This window comes from Clarias gariepinus, unplaced genomic scaffold, assembly GCF_024256425.1.
Source record: "Clarias gariepinus isolate MV-2021 ecotype Netherlands unplaced genomic scaffold, CGAR_prim_01v2 scaffold_38, whole genome shotgun sequence".
NCBI classification, from domain to species: Eukaryota; Metazoa; Chordata; class Actinopteri; order Siluriformes; family Clariidae; genus Clarias; species Clarias gariepinus.
In genome coordinates this window covers 258,230-285,000 of record NW_026521005.1, presented here as the reverse complement: position 1 = coordinate 285,000, position 26,771 = coordinate 258,230, and the positions used below count along the sequence as shown (strand labels likewise).

The following is a 26,771-nucleotide window of genomic DNA, read 5'->3' as shown; positions in this document are numbered from 1 at the left end:
AGTTTTATATATTGACCACTGGAATATTCTATTTTTAATTAAATTTTACTTTCTAGTAGAATTTTATTTTTCACAGGGAAATCCATGAACAGTTGTAAAGTCATTTCAGTGTCTATCAAACTGTGTATGTGGCAAATAAAATTAGAATTTGTTACACGTGATTATTTAATCCATTAATGTGGACTAACCAGGTCTGGACTAACCAGGCTCTGGTCTAAACATTAATATTACATATTTATATACAGTATTTAATATTAAACCAGGAACATCGTAAAGAAAAACGGCAATGTAAAGTATATATATATAAAAACACCTGCTTGGCACAAATACATACACATGCATTAAAAGTGATTAATGCATCGTGTAGATTTTCATATTAATACTATGTCTAATGTCGGCTTAGTGGTTAGGACTGTCACCTCACACCTCCAGGGTCTGGGCTCGATTCCCTCCGCTGTGTGTGTGGAGTTTGCATGTTTTCCCCGTGCTTGGTGGGTTTCCTCCTGGTACTCCGGTTTCCTCCCACAGTCCAAAGACATACAGGTTAATTGGCATTTCCAAATTGCTCATAGAATGTGTGTGTGTGTGTGTGTGTGTGTGTGTGTACAGGGTGTACCCCACCTTGTGCCCTAAGTCTCCTGGAATAGGCTCCGCCCACCGCGATCCTGAATACAGGATAAAGCAGTGTGGATGATTAGTGAGTGATGATCGCGTGCATGTTGCAACAGCAAAAAAAAATTATTCTATTTAAAGACATTTTTTTACATAAGCACATTTTTATTTACCGGTCTCCCATTTATCTGATCCGTATGATTTTACTTAAGTAATAATTCTGGCCTTAATTCAAATAAATGGCGGTAATAATGATTTTGTCGCAGTGTACTCAAAGTGTGTTTGTTTGCATCGCTCGCGTCATTACACACAGCTCCAGAAACACACAGAAAAAAATCCACAGATAACAATACAGATGGAGCGTTAATGCTGTAATAAAATAACGTGAAGGATGAACACGTGCACCGCATGTGATTTGCTCTCACTGTTTCATTTATTCTTTCTTTGTTTTTTTCCCCTAATTATCACTGGTTAGAATGGCTGAGGACGCGAGGACGATCCGGGTGAGCGGGCTGCCGGAGAACATTTCTGAGAGTCGGCTCATAGACAAACTCCAGATCCATTTCCTGCGTAAAAGGAACGACGGAGGCGAAATCCGCTCGGTCACCATCTCCAAAACCGCGCCTGGTACAGCCTTCATCACGTTCGAGGAGGGAGGAGGTGAGAGCTGTTTATATAAATGGAGAATGGAGGGTTTTTTTTGTAAAGGATGGAATAAGACACCAGGTGTGTGTTTATGATCATTACATCATGTATAAAGTTTAACTTTAACCGTTACACATTAAAGCCTTGGCTTACGTATAAGTGACTGTACACCTTAACACAAAGTGTGTTTTTTCCCTTATGTATCTGATATACAGTGACTCTCTCTCTCTCTCTCTCTCTCTCTCTCTCGCTCAGTTGCCTTGAGACTCGCTCAGAGAGAAAAGCAGACCTTTAAAGTCAATGAAAAAATTTACGACATCAGCATCAGCCTTCACCAAGAAGGAGTGAATAAAGTGGATAAAGTAACAGCTGTTTCACTTTCATTTAGATTCACTCTTTAAAGATATCGGCTGATATTAAACATACAACATTTCAAATTTCCTCTTTTTCCTCCCCGTCCTCGTCCTTGTCCTCGTCCTCCTCAGGTCCTGTTGTCTCTGTCAGTGTTGGTGGACTACAGGACGCTTCCAGGAGGAAAAAACTCTCTTCGGTCTTTCCATAAAAGTTTTCCAGGAGTTCGTTTGTCTTTTGATGATGAGAAAGAGCGCTGCACTTTGAAAGGGAGATACAGCGAGGTTCAGCTGCTCACCAACCTGCTACTGGAATCACTGGATCAACTGGAATCGCAGGTATTAATTCAACCTTGAGTTTTTTAGTTTCAGTTTCAGTGCTTTGCAAAAGTATTTAAACTCCTCGAACCTTTATGCATTTTGTCACGTTACAACCACAAACATAAATGTATTCTCTTGGGATTTAATGCGACAGACCGACACGAAGTGGCACATCATTGTGAAGAGGATGGAAACTGATCAATAGTGGCAAGAAGGAAGCCATTGTTGAAAGAAAGCATAAGAAGTCCTGGTTGCCGCGTCCACACATGGCTTTTATTTAGGAGTATTGGGGTAAAGGGGGGCTAATACTAATGCACTTTTCAGATTTTTATTTGTAAACAAAATTAATCATTTTCATTATTTTGTGTTGGTCTGTCACATAAAATCCTAATAAACTACATTCACGTTTGTGGTTGTAACCTGACAAAAACAATGTGGTAAAGTTCAGGGGGAATAAATACTTTTGCAAGCCATCGTGAACTATAATTTTATGAACACATCATGTTGCGTATAAACTTTTATAATCTCTCTACATAAAAATCCACTTAGACCTTTATTACGCCTGCATGAAGTGAAATATATTCTTACAGATTTTGTTTATATAATGTATTTTTTGCATAAATATATAAAAAATAACCAAAAGTACTTTAATGCATTTAATCATGTTATTAAGTATAAAAAATACTTTTAAGTTTTTTTGTAGAAGTTTGTGTTGATATTAAACTCTGCTTAATATTCCGTATTAAACAAACCCAAACGCTGCCGTTGTTTCCTGAAGCTGTACGCAGACATCAAGATGTACTGAAAGCTGGGAAACTGCCTGTGTGCTTAGCATTAATACGTTTCTTTTCTGTTCTTACACTAACGAAAATAATAACCATATTCACTCAGGACCTGAGCTCAGGTGATAAACCATCACCAAAGACAGAAAGCAAAAGGATCTCACCAAACAGCCCTTTAGGAGCAAGTGAAGACCCTGGGGTGGAGGAGCACACCAGGCTGAGGGACGTTCCATATCTGGACCTGGAGAGTGACAGAGGGAAGACAGGTACACTCCTTACAGGTCTTATAATCTGTTACTTTAAGCTTTCTAGCACATTCTCGGTATCACGGCAGGCTTTCAGAAACTCTAATAGAGTTAAACATTACCCTACAGTAAAAATGAAGAAGTAGAGGAAGTGTGTACTCTTCATGGTTATATACAGGATCTCGTGAGGTCATCATGAGTTCACATCGGCAGCAGTGTGACAGGAGGAAAGGAGCTTTGGGGTTACAATGTAAGAAGGCGGAGTCACTGTTTGTCAAGAATAAGTGGACGGGGCAGGTCATGTGGGGAAAAAAGGAGATTACCGTTATGCGATTGAGCAGCAGAGCCCTGTTGTGGTTTCCAATGAGCGTAAGAGATGATGGTGCAGTTCCTTTTACCCCCGCTAGTCCAGATATCAATAACACATACAGGATGTAGCTTATGTAACATACAGCGATACTATGCTAAGTGAACTATATGCTTGTTCTTTAAAGGTTTCCCTCTGTCAGGTAGTTACGATGATCATGCATCAGGTGCAGCTTTATCAGAAGACAAATGGGTCTCGCCGCCAGATATCAGCGCTGAGTTAGAAGACTTTTCCCTGATTGTCGATTCAGACATCTTCCAGTATATCCATAAATTCTGCTCCAGAGAGTACCAAAGCATCCTCAGGAGGCACAAGGTGGAGGTTCTGGATGTCAACTGTGACGACATCACAACGTTGTACCTCGAACCAAAAGCAGCCCTGTCTGAGCATGACATGAGTTCTGTTCTAAAGGCCCATCAAGATCTAGCACACCTGTACCAGCAGAAGGAGTCACAGTTACGCAGGGAGCACGTTTATAAGCAAGGAATTCCAGAGAAGGAGCTCACAAACGCTCTGGAGTCGCTTAGGACAAGGCTGCCTAAGCTGATGATCAACGAGAAGGACAGGAATGTGTACATGGTTGGAAGTGTAAGTGACGTATCTGAAGCAAAGCAGTTTCTCAATGATGTACGAGGGCTCGGGGTGGAGAAAAAAATCCAATCAGATCATCCGTTTGTTCCGTCTCAGTCCAAAAGTACCCTCTCGAAACATGAAAGTTTAGCATGGTCAGGGCCATCAGGTCTCTTTTCAACATCGCTTCAGAACCCTGATGATCTGTTCATGCCAAAAAGGGACAGACAAGATGCACAGTTGCAGAATTTTAGCGAGAGAAGACAGAATTCTGTGGAACTAAAAAGTTTAAAAGACCATTTACTCACTGGACAGTTTAACTTCTCAAGCCAAAGACTTGAGAGGTCAACAGAGGACATATTCTCTCCCAGAAGAAATGACTTTTCACAAGAGAGTCATGTCCCAAGTGATCTAGATGGGATGGATCACGGTGGCTTGGTGGACAAAAATAAATGCACAGATTCTCTCTTTGAATCATCCAAACCTTCTTCTCCACTCTCCATTTTAAATGCAAATGAAAAATTCTTTAATACATCAGACTCGAAGGTAGCTGGCTCAGAGACACAAATCACCTTAAGTAAAGGGTCCAAGACCAAACAACCTGAGGCTGCGAGGGAACGAAAAATGGCTGCAAATCTTGGTTTGGAAATGTACAGGAGCTCAAACAATTTACCGACAGCTCCCATACTGGATAAAGTCGCAGATGTGAAGGAGAGAATGTTTCCTGACAGCGGACAGCCACGATCTCTTCCTCTTATCTCAACTTCATTGAACAGTAACCTGGATCCAAACAGTTTACTTGGTATTTCGAGTGCAATAACCAGCACTAGCAAGATGAATTTACAAGACAGGAAACCTGCATTGACTCCAGCTTGTTTAAGTGGAGACCAAGATGCCAAAAGTCTTCCCATCATGCCTTCAGGATCAACCCTGACATCATCCAATAGCCAGAGTTCTCAGACGAGGGAAATTGTTGCTATAGATATAGCTTTACCTTTTAAACTGTGGTTATATCTTATGGCAGTTTATAGAACTGAAATCGATCATTTGACATCTGACCTACAAGTTAAAGAAAAGGTGGATAAGGACGACGTCACATTATGTCTAAGAGGTGTAGACTCGGAAAAGGTGAGCGAATGTCACCAGGGTCTAAAGGGTCTCTTTGCGGCAGCTGAGAAAGACTTTGACGTAAGAACGCTACCGCTGTCTACGCTTGGAGTGTCGAACTGCAAAGATAAGATCTTGCTAGATTTATGTAAATGCATGAGAGAGCACCATAAGATGGTTAAGGTTCTAGTAATGTCCAATGATGTGATGATCCTTGGCCCCAAACCATCATGCGATGAGGTAGAGGCCACTATGATAAAGGTCTTCCATAAAGATGGAACGTTGGAGAAATCTCCCAACCAAGATACTTCCCACACCAGCAAAGCATCTAACAATGATCTGAAACTACTTGGTGACAAGACGACAACATCAACAAAACCACATAGCATCATTACCAAAGATACATCCAAAATACCTGACCAGAGTGTTTCTCATTTCTCAAAAAATCTTCCTCAGGCTTTAACAAACCAAACTAGAGACAACCAAGAACAAGACAATCAAAGTGTGAGCCAGAAGAAGATAAAAAATGAAAAGTTAGAACAACTGGATAGGAATGATTCTACCTTGATTCAGGGAGATGGTGGGAGCATGAACAAGAAGAATGAAGAAACCTTATCTGGCAGCGTCATCACCTTAGGAGATAGTGACAAAAACAGAGCTCTTACCAGCATTACTGCTCAGAGCAAGGAAACCTCTACTCAGCAAATGAGCCCAGGCAGCTCACAGGACCAGGGGTCACCTCGAGTCCCAGAACCCAAGAACGACACCCTGACATCCCATGCCAGCGGAAACCAGAACCTTCTTTCATGCTATGTGTGTAAAAAAGAGTACAGCACGGTTATACAATTAGCATGTGACTTTAACCTTTGCCCCAAGTGTGAGAAAGAAGTTCACAACCCCTGCAGAACCTGTGGTACCTCTGAGTCTGGAATCAAAGGCACAATGTCTGTTCAAGAATCAACAATAACTATTCCTGGATTCAACAGAGACACAACCCTGAAGATTGTCTATGACATACCTGATGGTGTTCAAGGGGTAAGATATACTGTTCTACTGTTATAGAAATCATCTCATTAGTTATAGACTATAACCTCTGGTGTAATGTTTGTTTGTTTTTTTTGCCCAAACTCATGGTCTCTTCACAGAAGGATCATCCGTGCCCAGGGGCGCCGTTTAAAGGCAACAGATTTGAAGCCTTTTTACCTCGTAACAAAGCCACGGAAAAGCTTCTGCCTCTTCTGCAGAAAGCATTTCATAAAGGACTCACCTTCACCGTGAAAGCAGTATCTTCGAATGATGATGGAGGCAAAGAAGGACAAGTGGTTTGGGGCAGTATTCCTCATAAAACCAAGACAGAAGGAGGCACATCTAAGTGAGTATATCTTCTCTTTTAGGTGGGTTTTTGACTCCATCTTTCAGACTTGAACAGCTGTATTTAATAGAACAGGTTCCTGATAGTGACTCTGAATGTATGCAGACATCATGTTTATGCTAATTGCTAGCTTTTCATCTGCTCGAGTTGGACAAGTTTAGGATGCAGATCCAGTGTTTCTGAGGACTGAACCAAACACTTGAAACAGTTGCAAAGAGAAGACAATAGAATAAACCAAAGTTCAGCAACTTCAGGTTCCTAAACATGAGCCATTGGTACTTCTGTAGCAGAATTATTATCTTATCAAACCAAATGTGTTATGAAAATTATTAATATAAAGAAGCTCATTGGATGAGAGAGAGAGAATAATGAACATTTTGCATAACTTCATGCACAAAAGTGATGTACTGTATGAAATCGTGCGATCGCTTACACAGCTAGAAAGGTTTTCGTCTTTGTGAAAACAAACCTGTGACTATAAGGCAAACGAGCAATCACTCCTGCGTGTGGACTCGAGTGTTAGGATCAGGTTTAAATGATACTTAGCTTTATGTCCAGACCTTCATAAGCAAAACAAATTTAGTTTCTTTATTGGAATGCTTTCCCAAAAAATCTAACTGACACTCACTTCCTGTGTAGAGGTGCCTCATTACAAACTCCTAACGTATTCAACTAAATCTCAGTCAAGCTCCAGTTAGTCGTTATAACAAGGTGGTGGCTTAGTTGGTTAAAGCCCCTGCCTTGTAAACAGGAGGGACTTGTTTCAAATCCCAGCAGTGCCTCTTGCGATGCTCTTCTATATTGTCATATTGTAGATCACTATCTACACTAGTATCAGCACCATGGACACCGTGTTCTGACTTTGTTTTTCCTCCTTTTCCTGTAGGAACGGCTATCCTGACTCCAACTACACCAAGCGCCTGGAGGAGGCGCTGCAGGCAGCAGGAATTGAAGAATGAATGTTTTCCCCCCTGACCGTTTTTATCACTGCTCACTCTCCTGAAGACGATGGTTATTTCTTGTGGGTTTGTTAGTTAGATCTCTGCACCAAGTTTCTGTTGAGTTATGCCTTGGTCCTGTGTGAAAGTTACTCCCATGTTCTCCCCAAGTCAGGGTGTGAGACTTTTGTTCTGGGTTCTATGGTTTACTCTTACCTGCTAAAAACTTCCAGGTCAGGAGACGGGTTTCACAAAATTCTACTGTACATACACTAAAAACCCTGAGTGTGAACCCTGAGTGTCCCGTCACATACTGGTGTCTCTTCTCAGTTTTTTTCCTGCACTTCACCTAACGTTCCCAGATCCTTAAATGTGCACAGTATGTATAACGATGAATTGATTTAAACAGCACTTATAAAACTATACTTTTGAACTTCTTTGTAGTTTAGGTACAGTTTGGTAACTAATTAAAACACTGTGTGTAATAGTGATGAGGGGAAGTGAAGATTAAACACATCGGAACACAGACACAGTCTTAAGTGGCTGTTTAAGCTTTGTACCAAAATTACTGAACTGATTTACTTCTTGATATTAATAGTATAAATACTTCATCCAAACACCATGGTGTGTGTGTGTATGTGTGTGTGTGTGAGAGAGAGAGAGAGATATTCTAAGGGCCACCTGTTTGAAATCAGATACTGTATTTTGACAAATTGGGTTAAGGATTAATATGATTGGATGGATTGGTAATGTATACAACATGTAAAGATGATAAAAATACATTATGTTTATTTTCATGATTATGTTTCCTTTTTAAATGAATAAATACTTTTTTGAACTTTTCAGCCTCAAAAAAACACTTTTCTTCATTAAAAGAAGTATAATTAAACGTATATTATTGGAGCAGTGGTGGTTCAGAGGGTTAAGGCACTGAGTTACTGGTCGGTGGTTCGAGCCCCGACTCCACCAGGTTGCCAGTGTTGAGCCCTGGAGTGAGGCCCTTAACCCTCATGGCTCTTAACCCTATCTGCTCTAGGGGGCGCTGTATCATGGCTGACCCTGCGCTCTGACTCCAGTTATGCTGGGAAATGCGAAGAAAGAATTTTACTGTGCAGAATGGATATGTGACTAATAAAGACTTTAAAAACTGGTATATGGTGTTTTATGATATAAAGTTTTTTGTGAATTGTATTACAATAAAAAATATGTTAATTACAGAATTATTACTTAAACTCACAACTGTTTTTTTTGTTATTATTATAGCGTTATTATAATTGTGGAATAGCATTCTAACAGCAGGGGGCGCACAAGTACAATTTCTTTTCTTTTAAGTGACAACGTTTAAGTGATGTCAATATAAACACACTTTTACACATTTATTAAAACATCATTTAATTTTATAAACATTTCATGGTCATAACCTGTACCGGGCTCATCAGCTGCTCATAAAGCACAACACTAATAATCTACATTATCACTGCAGGCTTTATGTTCAAATAAATCTGAATAAATCAAACTTTAGCTTTAAAATTCAGCAAATAATCCTGAGGAGTCAGCAATGTGTGTAAAAGGCCTGTCTGTAGAAATAAGTTCTTAATCAGGGACGTCCACATAAAGTTCATCTTCAAATAAAATAACAAAATGTATACCAGACTGTTTTTAGGCTGTCAGGGTTACCTGCTGAGCTCTGAGCATTTATCATGATAGCGTTTAACTGGGTTTATTATAATAGCGTTTAACTGGGTTTATCACGATGGTGTTTAACTGGGTTTATCATGATACCGTTTAACTGGGTTTATCATTATAACGTTTAACTGGGTTTATTATAATAGCGTTTAACTGGGTTTATCATTATAGCGTTTAACTGGGTTTATCATTATAACGTTTAACTGGGTTTATTATGATAGCGTTTAACTGGGTTTATCATTATAACGTTTAACTGGGTTTATTATAATAGCGTTTAACTGGGTTTATCATTATAGCGTTTAACTGGGTTTATCATTATAACGTTTAACTGGGTTTATTATGATAGCGTTTAACTGGGTTTATCATGATAGCGTTTAACTGGGTTTATCATGATAGCGTTTAACTGGGTTTATCATGATAGCGTTTAACTGGGTTTATCATTATAATGTTTAACTGGGTTTATCATTATGACGTTTAACTGGGTTTATTATGATAGCGTTTAACTGGGTTTATCATTATAACGTTTAACTGGGTTTATTATAATAGCGTTTAACTGGGTTTATCATTATAACGTTTAACTGGGTTTATTATAATAGCGTTTAACTGGGTTTATCATTATAACGTTTAACTGGGTTTATCACGATACCGTTTAACTGGGTTTATCATTATAACGTTTAACTGGGTTTATCATTATAACGTTTAACTGGGTTTATCACGATACCGTTTAACTGGGTTTATCATTATAACGTTTAACTGGGTTTATCATTATAACGTTTAACTGGGTTTATCACGATACCGTTTAACTGGGTTTATCATTATAACGTTTAACTGGGTTTATCATTATAACGTTTAACTGGGTTTATCACGATACCGTTTAACTGGGTTTATCATTATAACGTTTAACTGGGTTTATCACGATACCGTTTAACTGGGTTTATCATTATAACGTTTAACTGGGTTTATCATTATAACGTTTAACTGGGTTTATCACGATACCGTTTAACTGGGTTTATCATTATAACGTTTAACTGGGTTTATCATTATAACGTTTAACTGGGTTTATCACGATACCGTTTAACTGGGTTTATCATTATAACGTTTAACTGGGTTTATCACGATACCGTTTAACTGGGTTTATCATTATAACGTTTAACTGGGTTTATCACGATACCGTTTAACTGGGTTTATCATTATAACGTTTAACTGGGTTTATTATAATAGCGTTTAACTGGGTTTATCATTATAACGTTTAACTGGGTTTATTATAATAGCGTTTAACTGGGTTTATCACGATGGCGTTTAACTGGGTTTATCACGATACCGTTTAACTGGGTTTATCATTATAGCGTTTAACTGGGTTTATCACGATAGCGTTTAACTGGGTTTATCATGATACCGTTTAACTGGGTTTATCATTATAGCGTTTAACTGGGTTTATCATTATAACGTTTAACTGGGTTTATCATTATAACGTTTAACTGGGTTTATTATGATACCGTTTAACTGGGTTTATCATTATAACGTTTAACTGGGTTTATTATGATACCGTTTAACTGGGTTTATCATTATAACGTTTAACTGGGTTTATTATGATAGCGTTTAACTGGGTTTATCATGATAGCGTTTAACTGGGTTTATCATGATAGCGTTTAACTGGGTTTATCATGATAGCGTTTAACTGGGTTTATCATGATACCGTTTAACTGGGTTTATCATTATAGCGTTTAACTGGGTTTATCATTATAGCGTTTAACTGGGTTTATCATTATAACGTTTAACTGGGTTTATCATGATACCGTTTAACTGGGTTTATCATTATAACGTTTAACTGGGTTTATTATGATAGCGTTTAACTGGGTTTATCATGATAGCGTTTAACTGGGTTTATCATTATAACGTTTAACTGGGTTTATCATTATAACGTTTAACTGGGTTTATCATGATACCGTTTAACTGGGTTTATCATTATAACGTTTAACTGGGTTTATCATTATAATGTTTAACTGGGTTTATCATTATAACGTTTAACTGGGTTTATTATAATAGCGTTTAACTGGGTTTATCATTATAACGTTTAACTGGGTTTATTATAATAGCGTTTAACTGGGTTTATTATAATAGCGTTTAACTGGGTTTATCATTATAACGTTTAACTGGGTTTATCACGATACCGTTTAACTGGGTTTATCACGATACCATTTAACTGGGTTTATCATTATAATGTTTAACTGGGTTTATCACGATGGCGTTTAACTGGGTTTATTATAATAGCGTTTAACTGGGTTTATCATGATAGCGTTTAACATGAGACCAACAGGCAAGAATAATCATCTCTGAAACAGGTCCATGTGTTTAGAGTTTTGTAAAGGTTCTACTTTTACCTGCTGATGGTGACGGTAGGTTACTGTAAATGTTCCTGTACTGGTTAATGTAAATGTTACTGTACTGGTTACTGTAATTGTTTCTGTACTGGTTACTGTACTGGTTAATGTAAATGTTCCTGTACTGGTTACTGTACTGGTTACTGTAAATGTTACTGTAACACAGCTGTAAATGATCCTGCAGTGTGATTGGTTGATTGTGCAGCACGGAGGAGGAGTTACTGACTCACAACTATAAAAGTCTCGCGCTCTCGGCTCGCGCGCCACAGCTGGAGCGAGAGCAGCGCGCGCCCGGCACGCGCGCCGCGCCGATGTGATTTTACCGGGAGCTCAGGATTACCGGGACTCGTCCTCAGGGTCTGTTACACACACGCGCGCGCTCCTCCTCCAGACCGGAGCTGAGGGTTTCGGTAACGGGCGCGGGGATGGAGAGCCGGCTCGCGCGCCGCTGTAAGGTCGTAGTGGTGGGAGACTCGCGCTGCGGGAAAACAGCCCTACTGCACGTGTTCGCCAAGGACTCTTACCCCGAGGTGAGAGAGAGAGAGAGAGACACACACACACAATACACACACACTGTACATACACACACATACACACACAATACACTGTACACACACACATAATACACTGTACTATACACTGTATTATACACACAGACACACTAAATACACTGTATTATACACACAGACACACTAAACACACACACTATACACACAGACTATACACACACACTAAACACACATTATACACACAGACTATACACACACACACACACACACTATACACACTAAAAGAATAAACAGGATTTATAAGTAACGCATTAATGAGAATCTGCACCTGAGAGAATCAACACCTTCTGACCAATCAGGAGACAGAACTGTGTCACTTATAAACAGGTAACTGAATGTGTAGTGTGTGATGTGTGTGTGTGTGTGTGTGTGTTTCAGAGCTATGTGCCAACCGTGTTTGAGAACTACACAGCGAGCTTCGAGATTGATAAGCGCCGCATCGAGCTCAACATGTGGGACACGTCAGGTAGAACACACTCGTTTATCACTCCTCCATCTTCATCACGCACTCGTTTATCACTCCTCCATCTTCATCACGCACTCGTTTATCACTCCTCCATCTTCATCACGCACTCGTTTATCACTTCTCCATCTTCATCACACACTTGTTTATCACTCCTCCATCTTCATCACGCACTCGTTTATCACTCCTCCATCTTCATCACGCACTCGTTTATCACTCCTCCATCTTCATCACACACTCGTTTATCACTTCTCCATCTTCATCACACACTTGTTTATCACTCCTCCATCTTCATCACGCACTCGTTTATCAAAAAATCAAATTCAAATTCAAATTTTATTTGTCACATACACAGTCATACACAGTACGACATGTAGTGAAATGCTTACACGACCGCCAGTGACCTTAAAAAGAGAATTAAAACTTATAAGTAATAAATATCAATAGACGAAATATGATAAAAAATTTAAATTTAAATAAAAATTTAACTAGAAAAAAATAGAACATGAAAATAGAAATATATTGTATGCATAGAACTATAATTTTGTGCAAGTATGCATAGAAAAAGTGACTCTGAAAAGATCACTCCTCCATCTTCATCACGCACTCATTTATCACTCCTCCATCTTCATCACGCACTCGTTTATCACTCCTCCATCTTCATCACGCACTCGTTTATCACTTCTCCATCTTCATCACGCACTCGTTTATCACTTCTCCATCTTCATCACACACTTGTTTATCACTCCTCCATCTTCATCACACACTCGTTTATCACTTCTCCATCTTCATCACACACTCGTTTATTACTCCTTTATCATTACACACTTGTGTTTGTGTCTAAGGTGTAACACAGGTGCACCTGCTAACAGCGGTTTCAGTTGTCAGAACGTTGTGGGAAGGTTTATGTGACAGTGTTAGATGTCAGAACACAGCTGGTATTAGATTAATTGTGAGCATTAGAATTATTTGGTAGGCGGCCAGGTGATGTAGTGGTTGGCACTGTTGCCTTGCAGGGTGCGGGTTCGATTCCCGTCTCTGTGTGCATGGAGTTTGCATGTTCTCCCTGTGCTTGGGTACTCCAGTTTCTCTCCACATTCCAAAGACATGCAGGTTAGGCTAATTGGCGTTCCCAACTTGCCTGTAGTGTGAATGAGTGTGTGAGTGTGTGTGTGTGTGTGTGCCCTGCGATGGATTGGCACCCTGTCCAGGATGTACCCCGCCTCGTTCCTTAAGACTCCTGGGATAGACTCCAGGCCCCCGCGACCCTGAATACTGGATAAAGCGGTATAGAAGATGAGTGAGTGAGTGAGTGAGTGAGAGAATTACTTTGTTAAAATAACATTGGACCGACGTTAATGACATGATGTTGTGGTAACGCTGAAAGAATGACCTCAACACTGTGCTGTAAATACCACGTCAAATCAACGTGTATTTATATTTCTCTACTGAAACACGTGGGCCAGCACTACTGTGTTGATGTCATTGTTATGACTTTATTTGTGGCTAATAAAGGGAAATACATGCTTTGTCAAACAATGAGCGCCAAAAGATAACATGTCCGGAAAAAAAAAAAAAAAAGAATAAACAGGATTCATAAGTCTTTTACACACTGCACTCTCTCTCTTACCCTGTGCACTTACACACTGCTTTTACACACTGCTTTCTCTCTCTCACACGCAGCACTCTCTTACACTGTTCTCTCACACGCAGCACTCTCTTACACTGTTCTCTCACACGCAGCACTCTCTTACACTGTTCTCACACGCAGCACTCTCTTACACTGTGTTCTCACACGCAGCACTCTCTTACACTGTTCTCTCACACGCAGCACTCTCTTACACTGTGTTCTCACACGCAGCACTCTCTTACACTTTTCTCTCACACGCAGCACTCTCTTACACTGTTCTCTCACACGCAGCACTCTCTTACACTGTTCTCTTACACGCAGCACTCTCTTACACTGTTCTCTCACACGCAGCACTCTCTTACACTGTTCTCACACGCAGCACTCTCTTACACTTTTCTCTCACACGCAGCACTCTCTCACACTGTTCTCTCACACACAGCACTCTCTTACACTGTTCTCTCACACGCAGCACTCTCTTGCACTGTTCTCTCACACGCAGCACTCTCTTACACTGTTCTCACACGCAGCACTCTCTTACACTTTTCTCTCACACGCAGCACTCTCTCACACTGTTCTCTCACACACAGCACTCTCTTACACTGTGTTCTCACACGCAGCACTCTTTTACACTGTTCTCTCACACGCAGCACTCTCTTACACTGTTCTCTCACACGCAGCACTCTCTTACACTGTGTTCTCACACGCAGCACTCTCTTACACTGTTCTCACACGCAGCACTCTCTTACACTGTGTTCTCACACGCAGCACTCTCTTACACTGTTCTCTCACACGCAGCACTCTCTTACACTGTTCTCTTACACGCAGCACTCTCTTACACTGTTCTCTCACACGCAGCACTCTCTTACACTGTTCTCACACGCAGCACTCTCTTACACTGTGTTCTCACACGCAGCACTCTCTTACACTGTTCTCTCACACGCAGCACTCTCTTACACTGTTCTCACACGCAGCACTCTCTTACACTGTTCTCACACGCAGCACTCTCTTACACTGTTCTCTCACACGCAGCACTCTCTTACACTGTTCTCACACGCAGCACTCTCTTACACTGTGTTCTTACATGCTGCACTCTCTCACACGCAGCACTCTCACTGTTTTCTTAAACCGCTCTTTTGCACACTGATTTCACACGCTACTCACACACATTGCACCCTGCCTTCGTGCACATTTTGCTCACACACTACACTCCTCACACACACTGTGCTCTTACATACATTGCTTTCTTGCACACTTTGCACTTGCACAGTGATATTTCACACACACTGTGCTTTCAATCATTAATATTTTCACCCACTCGGACAAACACCGTGTTTTCACACACTGCCCTTCTTACAGACAGAGAAAGTGAGACTGCACCTGGATCAGTTACCAAAAGTGAAAAGAAGGGATTTAGATAAAAGTGGTGTGGGGATGTAGAGAGCCCTGTGTGTGTGTGTGTGTGTGTGTGTGTGTGTGTGTGTGTGTGTGTGTGTGTAAAATTATAGTGAGAGAGAAAGAGGAAGAGAGAGTGCATGAAATCAATGTTGAATACTTTTTGTTCTTCTAATGCAAAAGGCCACATGTAGGTCCACACACACTCACACACACACACACACACACACACACACACATAGTTGGATAGTAATCATTCCCCGCCACTCTTCCGGTGTATAAGAGGCACTTAAAACCCAACAGGGACATTCAGCTGACTCCTGCTGTCCACACACACACACACACACACACACACGGTAATATGACATGCTGCTTTTCCTTCATCTATTATTTAGGAGAATCCGTGGGACGCTTCCTATTTCGCTGCTCTCCTGAGACGCACCTCTGAGCACGGAGTTTATTCATTTATCAAACAGGAGAGTTAGATTAGATTTCTCACGTCAGACTCCGACACGTTTAACCGCTCAGTACTGAAGGAAAGGCAGAAAGAATTACGAATGAAGTATGGTGTAAAATTTTGCATGTTGTTGGTTAAAGTTGACAGAATGCTGTTGCTAGGCAACTGGAACATATGGAGACATATTCTAGCTAATTAATGATCGTGGCAGTTAAGCACATTCGCCTAATTCTTTTGTAATTAAGTCGATATTTTAATATCTAAAAGGACAGAAGGGATACACGTGCCACAGAACAACAGCATGCTAGTTATTAATTATACTCCACACTCCCATGTTGCTGTAATGATGTTTATACACACGCTGTGATGATAGAAGTGAGACTAAAATGTTAGGAATGTCAACATTTACCTCAGATGTGTTGATAAATTGCTAAAAAGAGCTCCAGAACAAAAGTTATTACACAATTAGCACAGATTGCTAACTGATGTTCCACAGAGTCGGCCATATTGAGAAGCTGTAACGCGGTGCTGAGACAGAGAGCGCGGGTCACTGATGGGTCTCAGGGGGAGAGGGTTCACATAAAGAAGAGTTTGTAACCATTCAAAAGAGAAATAACAAAGAAAATACAGACTTAACTTTAGACAATGTGTTTTGTTAAGTTAAATGACTATGTTCTGAATAATTTTAAGATTTAATACTAAAATAACCGTCTTTGATTGGGTCAGACTTTTGAATCATTTCTGTAACAGCTGTTAGCATGCCTCAGGCTGGACTCGCTCCCTTCTTTAAATCAGTTCATTTTAGTCGTTTGAGAAAGTCTTTTAAAAGCAGTAGCCCTTAAAACATAGAGCATTTTAGCCATTATGTATTTTGCAGTTCTTTTTAATAAACTTATACAGGGTTGTACAGTATAGGGTGACATACAGTAAAACCTTGGATTGCTAATAACGCGGTTTGCGAGTGTTCTCCAAGACAAGCAAAGATTTTTAATAAGGTTTCTCCTGGAAAACGAACAACACTTGGTTTACGAGTACCGAGTATCATGTATCACGCATGTGCTTCTTGATTCGACGCCGAGCATCACGTGATCACAACTGAGCCAACGGTTTTTCTCTCTCTTGCGCTGCGGAATTGTGGGTAATCGTCTCCCCTGCTGGGTCTTAGAGCTCGTCTCTTACTGGTATAATCAACACCCGTGCACACGTGTACTGTTTATTATAACACTGTGACCACGTGTGTGTGTGTGTGTAAAACATATTTTATTTTGTGTCTGTTTGTGTGTGTACAGCTGGCACAGATCTTTACTGCTTGAGTTTTAAGGGTAACTAAATAAAATGATTTATGAGTTTGCAAAAAATGAACTTAAGTACACTTAATAATAAAATACAAAGAAAATTATTAAAACAAAATAATATATAGTATGTTATAAATCCAAAAAGTTTTAATAATTATCCTGTAGACTAGTTCATCATTTGATCTGTGATCATTTTTATTGCCCTTGTTTACGTCTATAAAGCTTCCACACCGAGACTGGAGTTGGAGCAGCGCCTGCGCTGGGTTGTTCATTATCTAATCCACATCAGCGATTAAATGCAGTTATGGGGGAAGTGAACAAAACCGAAAAGCAGCAGGTTGACTGACAAATCAATGCGATAAAACAGTCTATGGGTTTATGGAATGTCTGTGAATGTGATGTTATCCTGCTATCGATCATCTGTATTGAGAGTATACAAGCAGATCTAATCTCAGGGCAAACAAGAAGGAAACGTTTTGGCTGGAACTATAAACTGCTCAGGCTCCCTAAAAAAAGTAAAAATCAAGGTTTGCCGAACATTTTGTGCAAAAATCTCAGACGTAAGAGATGGAAATAAAAGATCTCCACATACACACATCTATTTTTCTGTAATTAAATTTACCAAGTGCTTGAAAGTTCATGTTGGGAAGATAACATTGTTAGTTAGTGTGTGCTGGATTTGGAAGTTTGCTAATCTCTTCCGTCTCGTTTCACTGCTACCTGAGAAGGACGTTACACTCCATTGCCAGGAGCCCTCAGGTGAACAGGTGTACGCTTACCTGTTAGATAACTTCTTTCCTCGTTTACACCTTCTGGCATTTTAACAAGAATCAAATCATGTCTTTCCTGTTCTTCAGCTTCGTAATCACCCAGATCTCACCCGGGCTGCATTTCAATCCTGTTGTTAACGTGGCCTGGCTGACCTGCAGCTCGATTTCACATACCAGCCCTTTATTTGACGCCTTCTGGTGTTCAGTCTTAGGGAGCGTTGTGATTTTATTAGCTTTAGTAAAGTCGCGGTGAAGACTCGTGAATCGGAAATGTCCTGAGTGTAGATGACTTGATGATGTTTTTCATTACACCACAGTGCTGAATGTTCAGGTCTTCATTAATTTATCCTCTATAACTGCAGCTCCCACAGTAGCACAGGTTTCTGTTTATGCGTTATCGTCGCTATCTTTAGCAAAGGTTTGCCTGTGTAATTATTACAGCCCGAAGAGTTGGTGAAATTTTCTGTAAGATCTTTATTTCTGTACCATTTATGGAAGGAGTCTCTTTGTACGTTTGTAAGTTTCTTTTTTGTCTATAAGAAAGACAAAATGAAGATGCGCTGCTTTGCGACAATGTCATGTGTTAAAAGCGCTATACAAGTAAAATTGAATTGAATTGAAAACTGATGAGAGAACAGGTGTTTATAGCTGCTATAACGTAAGTGACTTGTTTAAACATTAAATACAAATATAAATGCATCATACTCCATTCATATTTGGTTATATTGTTGATATGATTGTTTAATAGCTTGTTTAATAGATGCAAACTGTTGTGGTTAAGTGGAATAAAATCACGTTTAGTTGATTATTTTCCTAGAGCAGCATAACAAAAAGTATTTTCTTTCTGTGTTATTTAAGTGTTTCTGGTGTTTGTCTTGGTGAGGCGCCGGGATGCCTTGCAGCATTCACAGGATCGACAGCGGATCCACTGGAACCCTGATCAGGATACAGCTGTTACTGAAGATAATGTTGTGTGCAGGGGAACGTCATACCCAGGAGGCCGCGCTAGAATCCGATGCAGCTTCTTTTTAAAAATAGCAACAAATATTTGATAAAAATGAATTCAACACGAATTAAAAAATCTGCCTTTCAGAAAACTAATCAGTAGAAATCTCCCGTTTCACTCCTCACCCGTGTGACTTCCATCAGTTGTTTTGCTCTTTATTCCTTGTTCCATTACTCTGAGAGGCGTTTAATTTCAGCGCTTTAGCCTGTTTGAGTCTTTTCTTCTGGCTCAGTTCGCTTTATTACCATCACAGGCACAAAATAAAGCAAAAGAAATCATGACTCCTGCTTCTTTTTGAAATCCCCTCCCTCGATTCAGAGTGTCACAAAGCCGACCTTTAACTCGCTCTGCGCGTTGCTACGATACACTTTCCTACAAAAGCTGTGAGGAGCGAAGCTGAAAACATGTTTACGTGTGGAGTGAAATAAAGAGAAGGCGTGATGTACTGAAGGCAGATAAATAACTCCTTCTCCGAGGGCTTTTTCACTCTCTAATTGGGACGCTCGTTTACAGCATTTGTCTTCCACATTTTCTCTTCGACTCGAGTGCTAACCCAGCCCCGGAGCTCTCGGCTTTAATCGTCGCCATAAAAAGGAATTAAAGGCCTGTTTCGAGCTCGGCCGTATTTCTCCCCCCTCTTTTGTTCCTCACTGTTGTTTTTCCTAAATGTTGCAATGCACTCTGGGAACTGTGCAGAGCAGCGGGTGTGTTTAATGGCGGTTTTATGGAGGGCTGTAAAAGTGCAATTGTGGTAAATTCCCTGATCAGCAGCTCACCTCCTGTACGCCTCGTTTTTAATGTGAGACACTGAAACTCGACAACCAGTAAGTGGGTCGTTCAGAGATTCACACTGCTGGAAACTAAACACACAAAGAGTTCAGACATACCTAAGAGTAATACTGTTAAAGTCATTTATTTAAGTCATTTATTTATGTGGATTATTATGTGTGTGTGTGTGTGTGTGTATGTGTGTGTGTTTAGGCTCAAACTATTATGACAACGTCCGTCCGCTGGCTTATCCGGACTCAGACGCTGTTCTCATCTGCTTTGACATCAGCAGACCAGAGACGCTGGACAACGTGTTAAAGAAGGTGAGTGTACACACACACTCACATACACACACCCACATACACACACACTGACAAATATATGTGCACACACCTGTCTGAAAGGTGTGACAGTCCCATAAATGCTGATGTGTCACAAAACTTTGATTTATTCTTGTCGATGGATTCGTTAAGGATCAGATTCATTGATGTACGAGACGTAAGGAATCAAACTCACTTATTTCCTCATCCTGAAGGAAGCTGAACCGAATCAAATGATGCCTGATGTATAAATAATTTACAAAACGGTAGAAAAGAAGAAAAAAATCTAATGATGAAAATGAATAAACTGTAATAAGAGTTTCCTCGATAACTAAAACAGGAAATGGTTATATTGTCCATGACGTCACAGACAGATTTCTTCAAACTCTCATTAAATCTCTACCCACATGTTATAAAAATAAAGATTATTAGAAAGTAGCAGATTGTGTGTGTGTGTGTGTGTGTGTGTGTGAGTGTGTGTGTGTGTGTGTGTGTGGAGAGTGTAGCTAGCTCGGACAGTTAGCTCCCTTCAATCTAATTTGGGCTCAAAGGAAGTTCTATAGAATTATACAGAAATTATATAATTATATAATTTTCACAGTCATTTATTAGTGTTTAAATAGCTAGCTAATGTCTCATTGGTTTTAAAGGGGAAAAAGAAAAACAAACCCCTCGCTGGACAAGCCACGCCCACAAATGACATCATAATGGTCACTACAAGTGACACAGTGTTTCTTTTCTTATGGTATGTATTTCACTTTTTGCAGATGTTCGTGTGTGTGTGTGTGTGTGTGTGTGTGTGTGTCAAAGTTGAACTTGTGCGTTAAATTAGTTTTTTGGGTAGTATGGTTGCCTCAGGACACACACAGGTGCATGTACACACACACACACAATTAATAATGGCCGCTTTGAAGCGTAATCAAACTATAGAAAGAAATGTCAGGTTTTCTGACACATAAATGTGTGTGTGTGTGTGTGTGTGTGTGGTTGTAGTGGCAGATTGAGACACAGGAGTACTGTCCCAATGCGAAGGTGGTGTTGGTGGGCTGTAAGCTGGACATGAGGACAGACATGAACACACTGCGGGAGCTGTCTAAACTCAGACTGATCCCTGTCACACACGAACAGGTGAAAAACACACACACACACACACACACACACACACACACACATAGTGATAGCACTATCGCTAACTATACCAGTGTCTCTCATGGATATTTAATCACACAAGCTGTTAAATTTTCTTTCTTAGTCATACGTGCTAATAGAAGCCGCGAGCTACCTTAAGCTAACATGACAGGATGTTTATATTATATTCAACTAACGCTGTGAACTGTCAAGATTTCTGAAATTAAATAGTCTTTTAAAAAGTTTTCTTTACTAACGCTAGCTAACGGTTAAGCAGACAGGGCTTTAGCAGAACGCTTCTGTGTTTATTAAATGAACCGTGTAACAGTGCTGTAGGAGAAACTGCTAGCATAATGCTCAAGTATTGAAATTTTTTTTTCCAGAAATCATTCGAGTAATTGCTGTAGTTAGCTTGTTATACACTTTCTCCTGCTCCGTCCTAGGGCACGTCCCTGGCGCGGCAGATTGGCGCTGCAGCCTACGCCGAGTGCACATCCAAGAACTCAGAGGACAGCGTGCGGGACGTTTTCCACATCGCCACGGTAACAACCGTCGGTCACGAGACCCAGCGACTGAAGCGCTCGGGATCACGGCGAGGTCTTAAACACACTTCCCAGAATCCTCAGCGCTCCGAGATCCTGGAGCGACGCAAGGACAGAGTGAAGAGCTGCATGCTGATGTAGAGGTCGCGACCCCATGACCTCACGGCCTACGACAAGAGCTCGCTTCTCATCCTTCGTTAGTTTTTTTAGTTGGGGTTACGGTTGACATTAACGGTCAGGATGGAGGTTAGAGACGACTCGAAGGCCAGAGTGCAGGCAGATTTATTCTTTATTGTTTATTTTTACTTCTGATTTCTTTCACGTCACCAATGAGTCGGGAATAAAACCACAAAACATGCGCGTGTGTGTTTGTGTATGTGTATACATATATATATATATATATATATATAAATATATATGGGTTTTTTTTAAGCTTCGCTGTATACATAAATATATTTATTAACTTTTTGTTTAAAAAATTTCTATATATTTGCATATATTTTTGCTTACTTTTTAAATCAGAAAGTTACTAAAACCAGTAAGAAAAATATTAATACAGTTTTTTGTTCACTAGAAATAGTTGTGTTTTGTTGTTGTTTTAACATCTTTGCGTTTTTAAGTTTGGAGCACGGAGGAGAAACTCAACTGAACTGTCGCTGTTCGTGTCTGCCGCGATGTCGTGGTTTTCCGCCTGCTGATGATGTCGGACTCTACAAAATAAGATGAAATTCTGTTGTTTCTAAATAATTTGCTCAGCGTACTGACTGTGTAAGGGCTCGAGACGCTGATGATGCACTTTATGATTTTATTTTTTTTATTTATTTATATTCCTGTATTATTGTGGGTTGGTTTTTTATTGTTTAAGACAGAGACGTGAAACAAAACAGCTAGATATAATACATAATAATGAATAAAACTGATATAAAAGTCATAATGTTTAAAATGTAAGAAAATGTAAAAGCAAATTTATGCTGATGGCTTTCTGGTTGTCAGTAAGAATAAAAATAGACTTTAACCGTTTTTATAATCAAGCTCCGTCTTTTCTTCAGTGAAGAATTGAAAAAATTTCTTTTATTTTCATTTGCTTCGGAGAAACAAAAAATAGTGGAAGCTTTTAATGTTCAGTGTGTTAGTGTTAATTATAATAAACATCACAACATAAAGCGAGGGAAGGAAGCTGGCCTGTGAAATCATTCCTTTCTGCTTAGTTGAGTAAAGACACTAAGAGGAAGTGTTTGGACGACAGACACCTGAAGTTGTTCCGAGGCTGACAGGTGGTTGTATGGGAGGTTGTATGGGAGAGGTTGTATGGGAGAGGTTGTATGGGTGGTTGTATGGGTGGTTGTATGGGAGGTTGTATGGGAGAGGTTGTATGGGTGGTTGTATGGGTGGTTGTATGGGTGGTTGTATGGGAGAGGTTGTATGGGAGGTTGTATGGGTGGTTGTATGGGAGGTTGTATGGGAGGTTGTATGGGTGGTTGTATGGGAGGTTGTATGGGAGAGGTTGTATGGGAGGTTGTATGGGTGGTTGTATGGGAGGTTGTATGGGTGGTTGTATGGGAGGTTGTATGGGAGAGGTTGTATGGGAGAGGTTGTATGGGAGGTTGTATGGGTGGTTGTATGGGTGGTTGTATGGGTGGTTGTATGGGAGGTTGTATGGGTGGTTGTATGGGAGGTTGTATGGGAGGTTGTATGGGTGGTTGTATGGGTGGTTGTATGGGAGGTTGTATGGGTGGTTGTATGGGAGGTTGTATGGGAGAGGTTGTATGGGAGGTTGTATGGGTGGTTGTATGGGAGGTTGTATGGGTGGTTGTATGGGAGGTTGTATGGGAGAGGTTGTATGGGAGAGGTTGTATGGGAGGTTGTATGGGTGGTTGTATGGGAGGTTGTATGGGTGGTTGTATGGGTGGTTGTATGGGAGGTTGTATGGGTGGTTGTATGGGAGGTTGTATGGGAGGTTGTATGGGTGGTTGTATGGGTGGTTGTATGGGTGGTTGTATGGGAGGTTGTATGGGTGGTTGTATGGGAGGTTGTATGGGTGGTTGTATGGGAGGTTGTATGGGTGGTTGTATGGGAGGTTGTATGGGAGAGGTTGTATGGGTGGTTGTATGGGTGGTTGTATGGGAGAGGTTGTATGGGAGGTTGTATGGGTGGTTGTATGGGAGGTTGTATGGGTGGTTGTATGGGAGGTTGTATGGGAGAGGTTGTATGGGAGAGGTTGTATGGGAGGTTGTATGGGTGGTTGTATGGGAGGTTGTATGGGAGGTTGTATGGGTGGTTGTATGGGTGGTTGTATGGGAGGTTGTATGGGTGGTTGTATGGGAGGTTGTATGGGAGGTTGTATGGGAGGTTGTATGGGTGGTTGTATGGGAGGTTGTATGGGTGGTTGTATGGGAGGTTGTATGGGTGGTTGTATGGGAGGTTGTATGGGTGGTTGTATGGGAGCTCTGACACGACTGGACTATTGTTTATTGTTTTATAAACGCCTCTGCAGCTCTGTGTAATTCAGCGCTGTTTTAGGATTTTAGCATCACGGCACAACTGAGATGAAAATGTTCACAATATTATAAATGAAGCAGGAGATTGGGTTAATCAAACGCAGATTAGGTTAGAGTTTAAAATTTAATGAGCTCTAATGAACGCTCTCACTGACGATCTCTGGAATCTCTGAAAATACACACACACACACACACACATGCTTGTCATGCCAGTGAATGATTGATTGTGTGAAAACTTCACTGTGACAATTAAGTGTGACAGTGACACACTGACTCAACGGTCTTACACACACACACACACACACACAATCAACAGGTACAGAATGCTGTAAGTATGTTCTTTGTTAATTATGAGCAATGGCTGATGACAACTGTGTGTGTGTGTATGGATGTATTGTTGCCATATTTTATTGTTTTGAGGGAAGGAAGCACAAGAATGTGTGTGTGTGTGTGTGTGTGTGTGTGTGTGTGTCCTGTTTACACACTGACTGCAGGATGTTAAAGAGACAGAGTAACTAAAGTCTTCAGCGTGTAAATAATTTGCTTCATCACACCAAGCTAACACAGAGCGCTGATTATTTTCCTTAATAACAGGACACACACTCTACAAGACTGGCTGTACAGGATCTCACACACACACACACACACACACACACACACGGATCTTCCACAGTGTATCAAGTTTACGGTTTGAAAATAAACACACACAAACACAATGTGAGTAAACAAGGCCATAAAAATAGCATTTCCTTTATTATTAGTTACACACACGTTGGCTGGCGTATTTCAGGTGTGTGTGTGTGTGTCAGACAGGTGAACAGGTGTGCTCAGATTCTCAGCACTGAGGGAACGAGCTGAGGAAGCGAGCTGAGGGAACACACTTAGGAAATGCCCTGGGGGAACGAGCAGAGGATACAAGCTGAGGGAACGCCCTGAGGGAACGCCCTGAGGGAACGCCCTGAGGGAACGCCAAGCAAGAGCGCTAAGTGAACAGTGAGGGAACGCTGAGGGAGCGCACTGAGGATCAAGAGAAACCTGAACCCTAAATCACTCTAAATTGAGACTCCTTGAAAATTAAATTCCCAAATCACTGCCCCGAGGGATTATGGGTAATGCTTATTCTATATTAAATTGGACATCTTGAGCATGTGTGAGATCTCAGGTCCATCTCAGCCCAGAAATTCATAATGAACAACTCCTGACTCCAGAGAGTGTGTAAAGTCTCAAACAAACAGGTTTAAACACAAACAATGTGACGCACTAATCAGCGAGCTAGCTGTATTAGCCATGTACACGCGTCACACACTTTTAAATCATCTTTAGGATGATAATGAAATATGCTTCTTCTATTTTTTTTGTGAATTTAACTGCAGGGAGGAAGTGGTTTCTGAGGAACTGAAGAAACGTCGCACCACGCGCTGCAGGACTCACTAAAGACGATCGTTTGGGTTTCCAGCTTCTTTATAGAATCGTAAGGAATTCTGGGTTTGAATGCACTAAAATGGCGGCTCTGTGTCTCACACACACAAGAATGTGAAGGTGAAGCTGGCTTTCCTGACACTCACAGCAGGCCAAGAGACACAAAAGCCTTTTTATAGCTTTTTTATTCAGAGCTCATTATGCACAGGTTGAAAATTTGCATTAAAACAGAACGGATGTATCGCTGGTGTCTGGCTCGCGTCTGATCCTTCTCTCGCTGTTTACACTCGAGCCATATTTAATTATTCAGCAGGAAATTCATGCTCTTGGCAGGAAATATCCGCAGCGTGTCCTCCTGCTGAGAGTGTGTGTGTGCGTCTGACAACCTTTGTTATTGCTCTGTGAATGCATCCTACTTAAAAGAGATTGTGTGTGAGAGTTGAGGTCAGGAAAGCACCTTTACTGCACAGCACTTGTGCCATTAAAATGCACGAATTGCACGCAACTGGAGACTGCATTAAAGTCATAGAGGATGAGAACAGACCAGGCAGTGTGTGTGTTCACACATCAGCGGTCAGGTGGAGGGAATAAACCGCTGCGGGAGGTGATGCTACAGCAACATAATCAGTGCCAGGCTGGTGTGAGGACGTGGAAGGAGTAAACTTCCAATTTTAACCGAACTTTAACTATTTATGATACTTAATTTAATTCCATTACAGATGTTTAATTTCCTAAAGACCCTGAGGTCACACTCTCTGACACTGGAGACTCCTTCATAACCCTAAACAGTCTGGAGATGCTTTTCACTGTAAGGTTTAATCACCGCACGTCTCACTACATCTGTACACTACAACTGTTCTGCTTCAAGTCTGCCTCCACCTCTCTCTCTCTTCTCATCCTTTATTATTCAGTGAGTTCTGCACTCTGATTGGTCAGATGATGATTAATTAGTGTAGAGCAGGTTTAGATCAATGTGCTCCATCTTTTATGACATGGTTTCCAGGATAACAACTTGCTCACATGGACATGTCCAGCATTGACAATCGAGGCTTTTATTCAACCTGTATGGAAGGAGTCTCCAGTGTCAGTGCTTTAGAACAGTCAGAGGTGACGCTGTAAGGTTCCAGATCTCTATCTC

General features: G+C 40.7%; 2 protein-coding genes across 2 annotated transcripts in view; both read left to right on the top strand.

Annotated features, from left to right (window-relative positions):
- Positions 1-8,151, top strand: part of LOC128517187 (uncharacterized) — a 10,150-nt gene extending 1,999 nt beyond the window's left edge. The window contains exons 2-8 of the mRNA XM_053491004.1: positions 1,088-1,272; positions 1,513-1,619; positions 1,743-1,946; positions 2,820-2,976; positions 3,450-6,034; positions 6,145-6,371; positions 7,258-8,151. Of these exons, the coding sequence (XP_053346979.1) occupies positions 1,089-1,272; positions 1,513-1,619; positions 1,743-1,946; positions 2,820-2,976; positions 3,450-6,034; positions 6,145-6,371; positions 7,258-7,330 (3,537 nt within the window). The 5' untranslated portion in view covers position 1,088 and the 3' untranslated portion in view covers positions 7,331-8,151. The remainder of the gene's footprint in view (positions 1-1,087; positions 1,273-1,512; positions 1,620-1,742; positions 1,947-2,819; positions 2,977-3,449; positions 6,035-6,144; positions 6,372-7,257) is intronic.
- Positions 8,152-11,658: 3,507 nt separating this feature from the next.
- LOC128517190 (rho-related GTP-binding protein RhoN-like) lies at positions 11,659-22,736 on the top strand. Its single transcript, XM_053491007.1, has 5 exons — positions 11,659-11,906; positions 12,324-12,411; positions 19,940-20,049; positions 21,040-21,174; positions 21,618-22,736. Exons 1-5 carry the CDS (start codon positions 11,802-11,804, stop codon positions 21,855-21,857), a joined length of 678 nt encoding a protein of 225 aa, XP_053346982.1. The 5' UTR covers positions 11,659-11,801; the 3' UTR covers positions 21,858-22,736.
- The last annotated feature ends 4,035 nt before the right edge of the window (positions 22,737-26,771 follow it).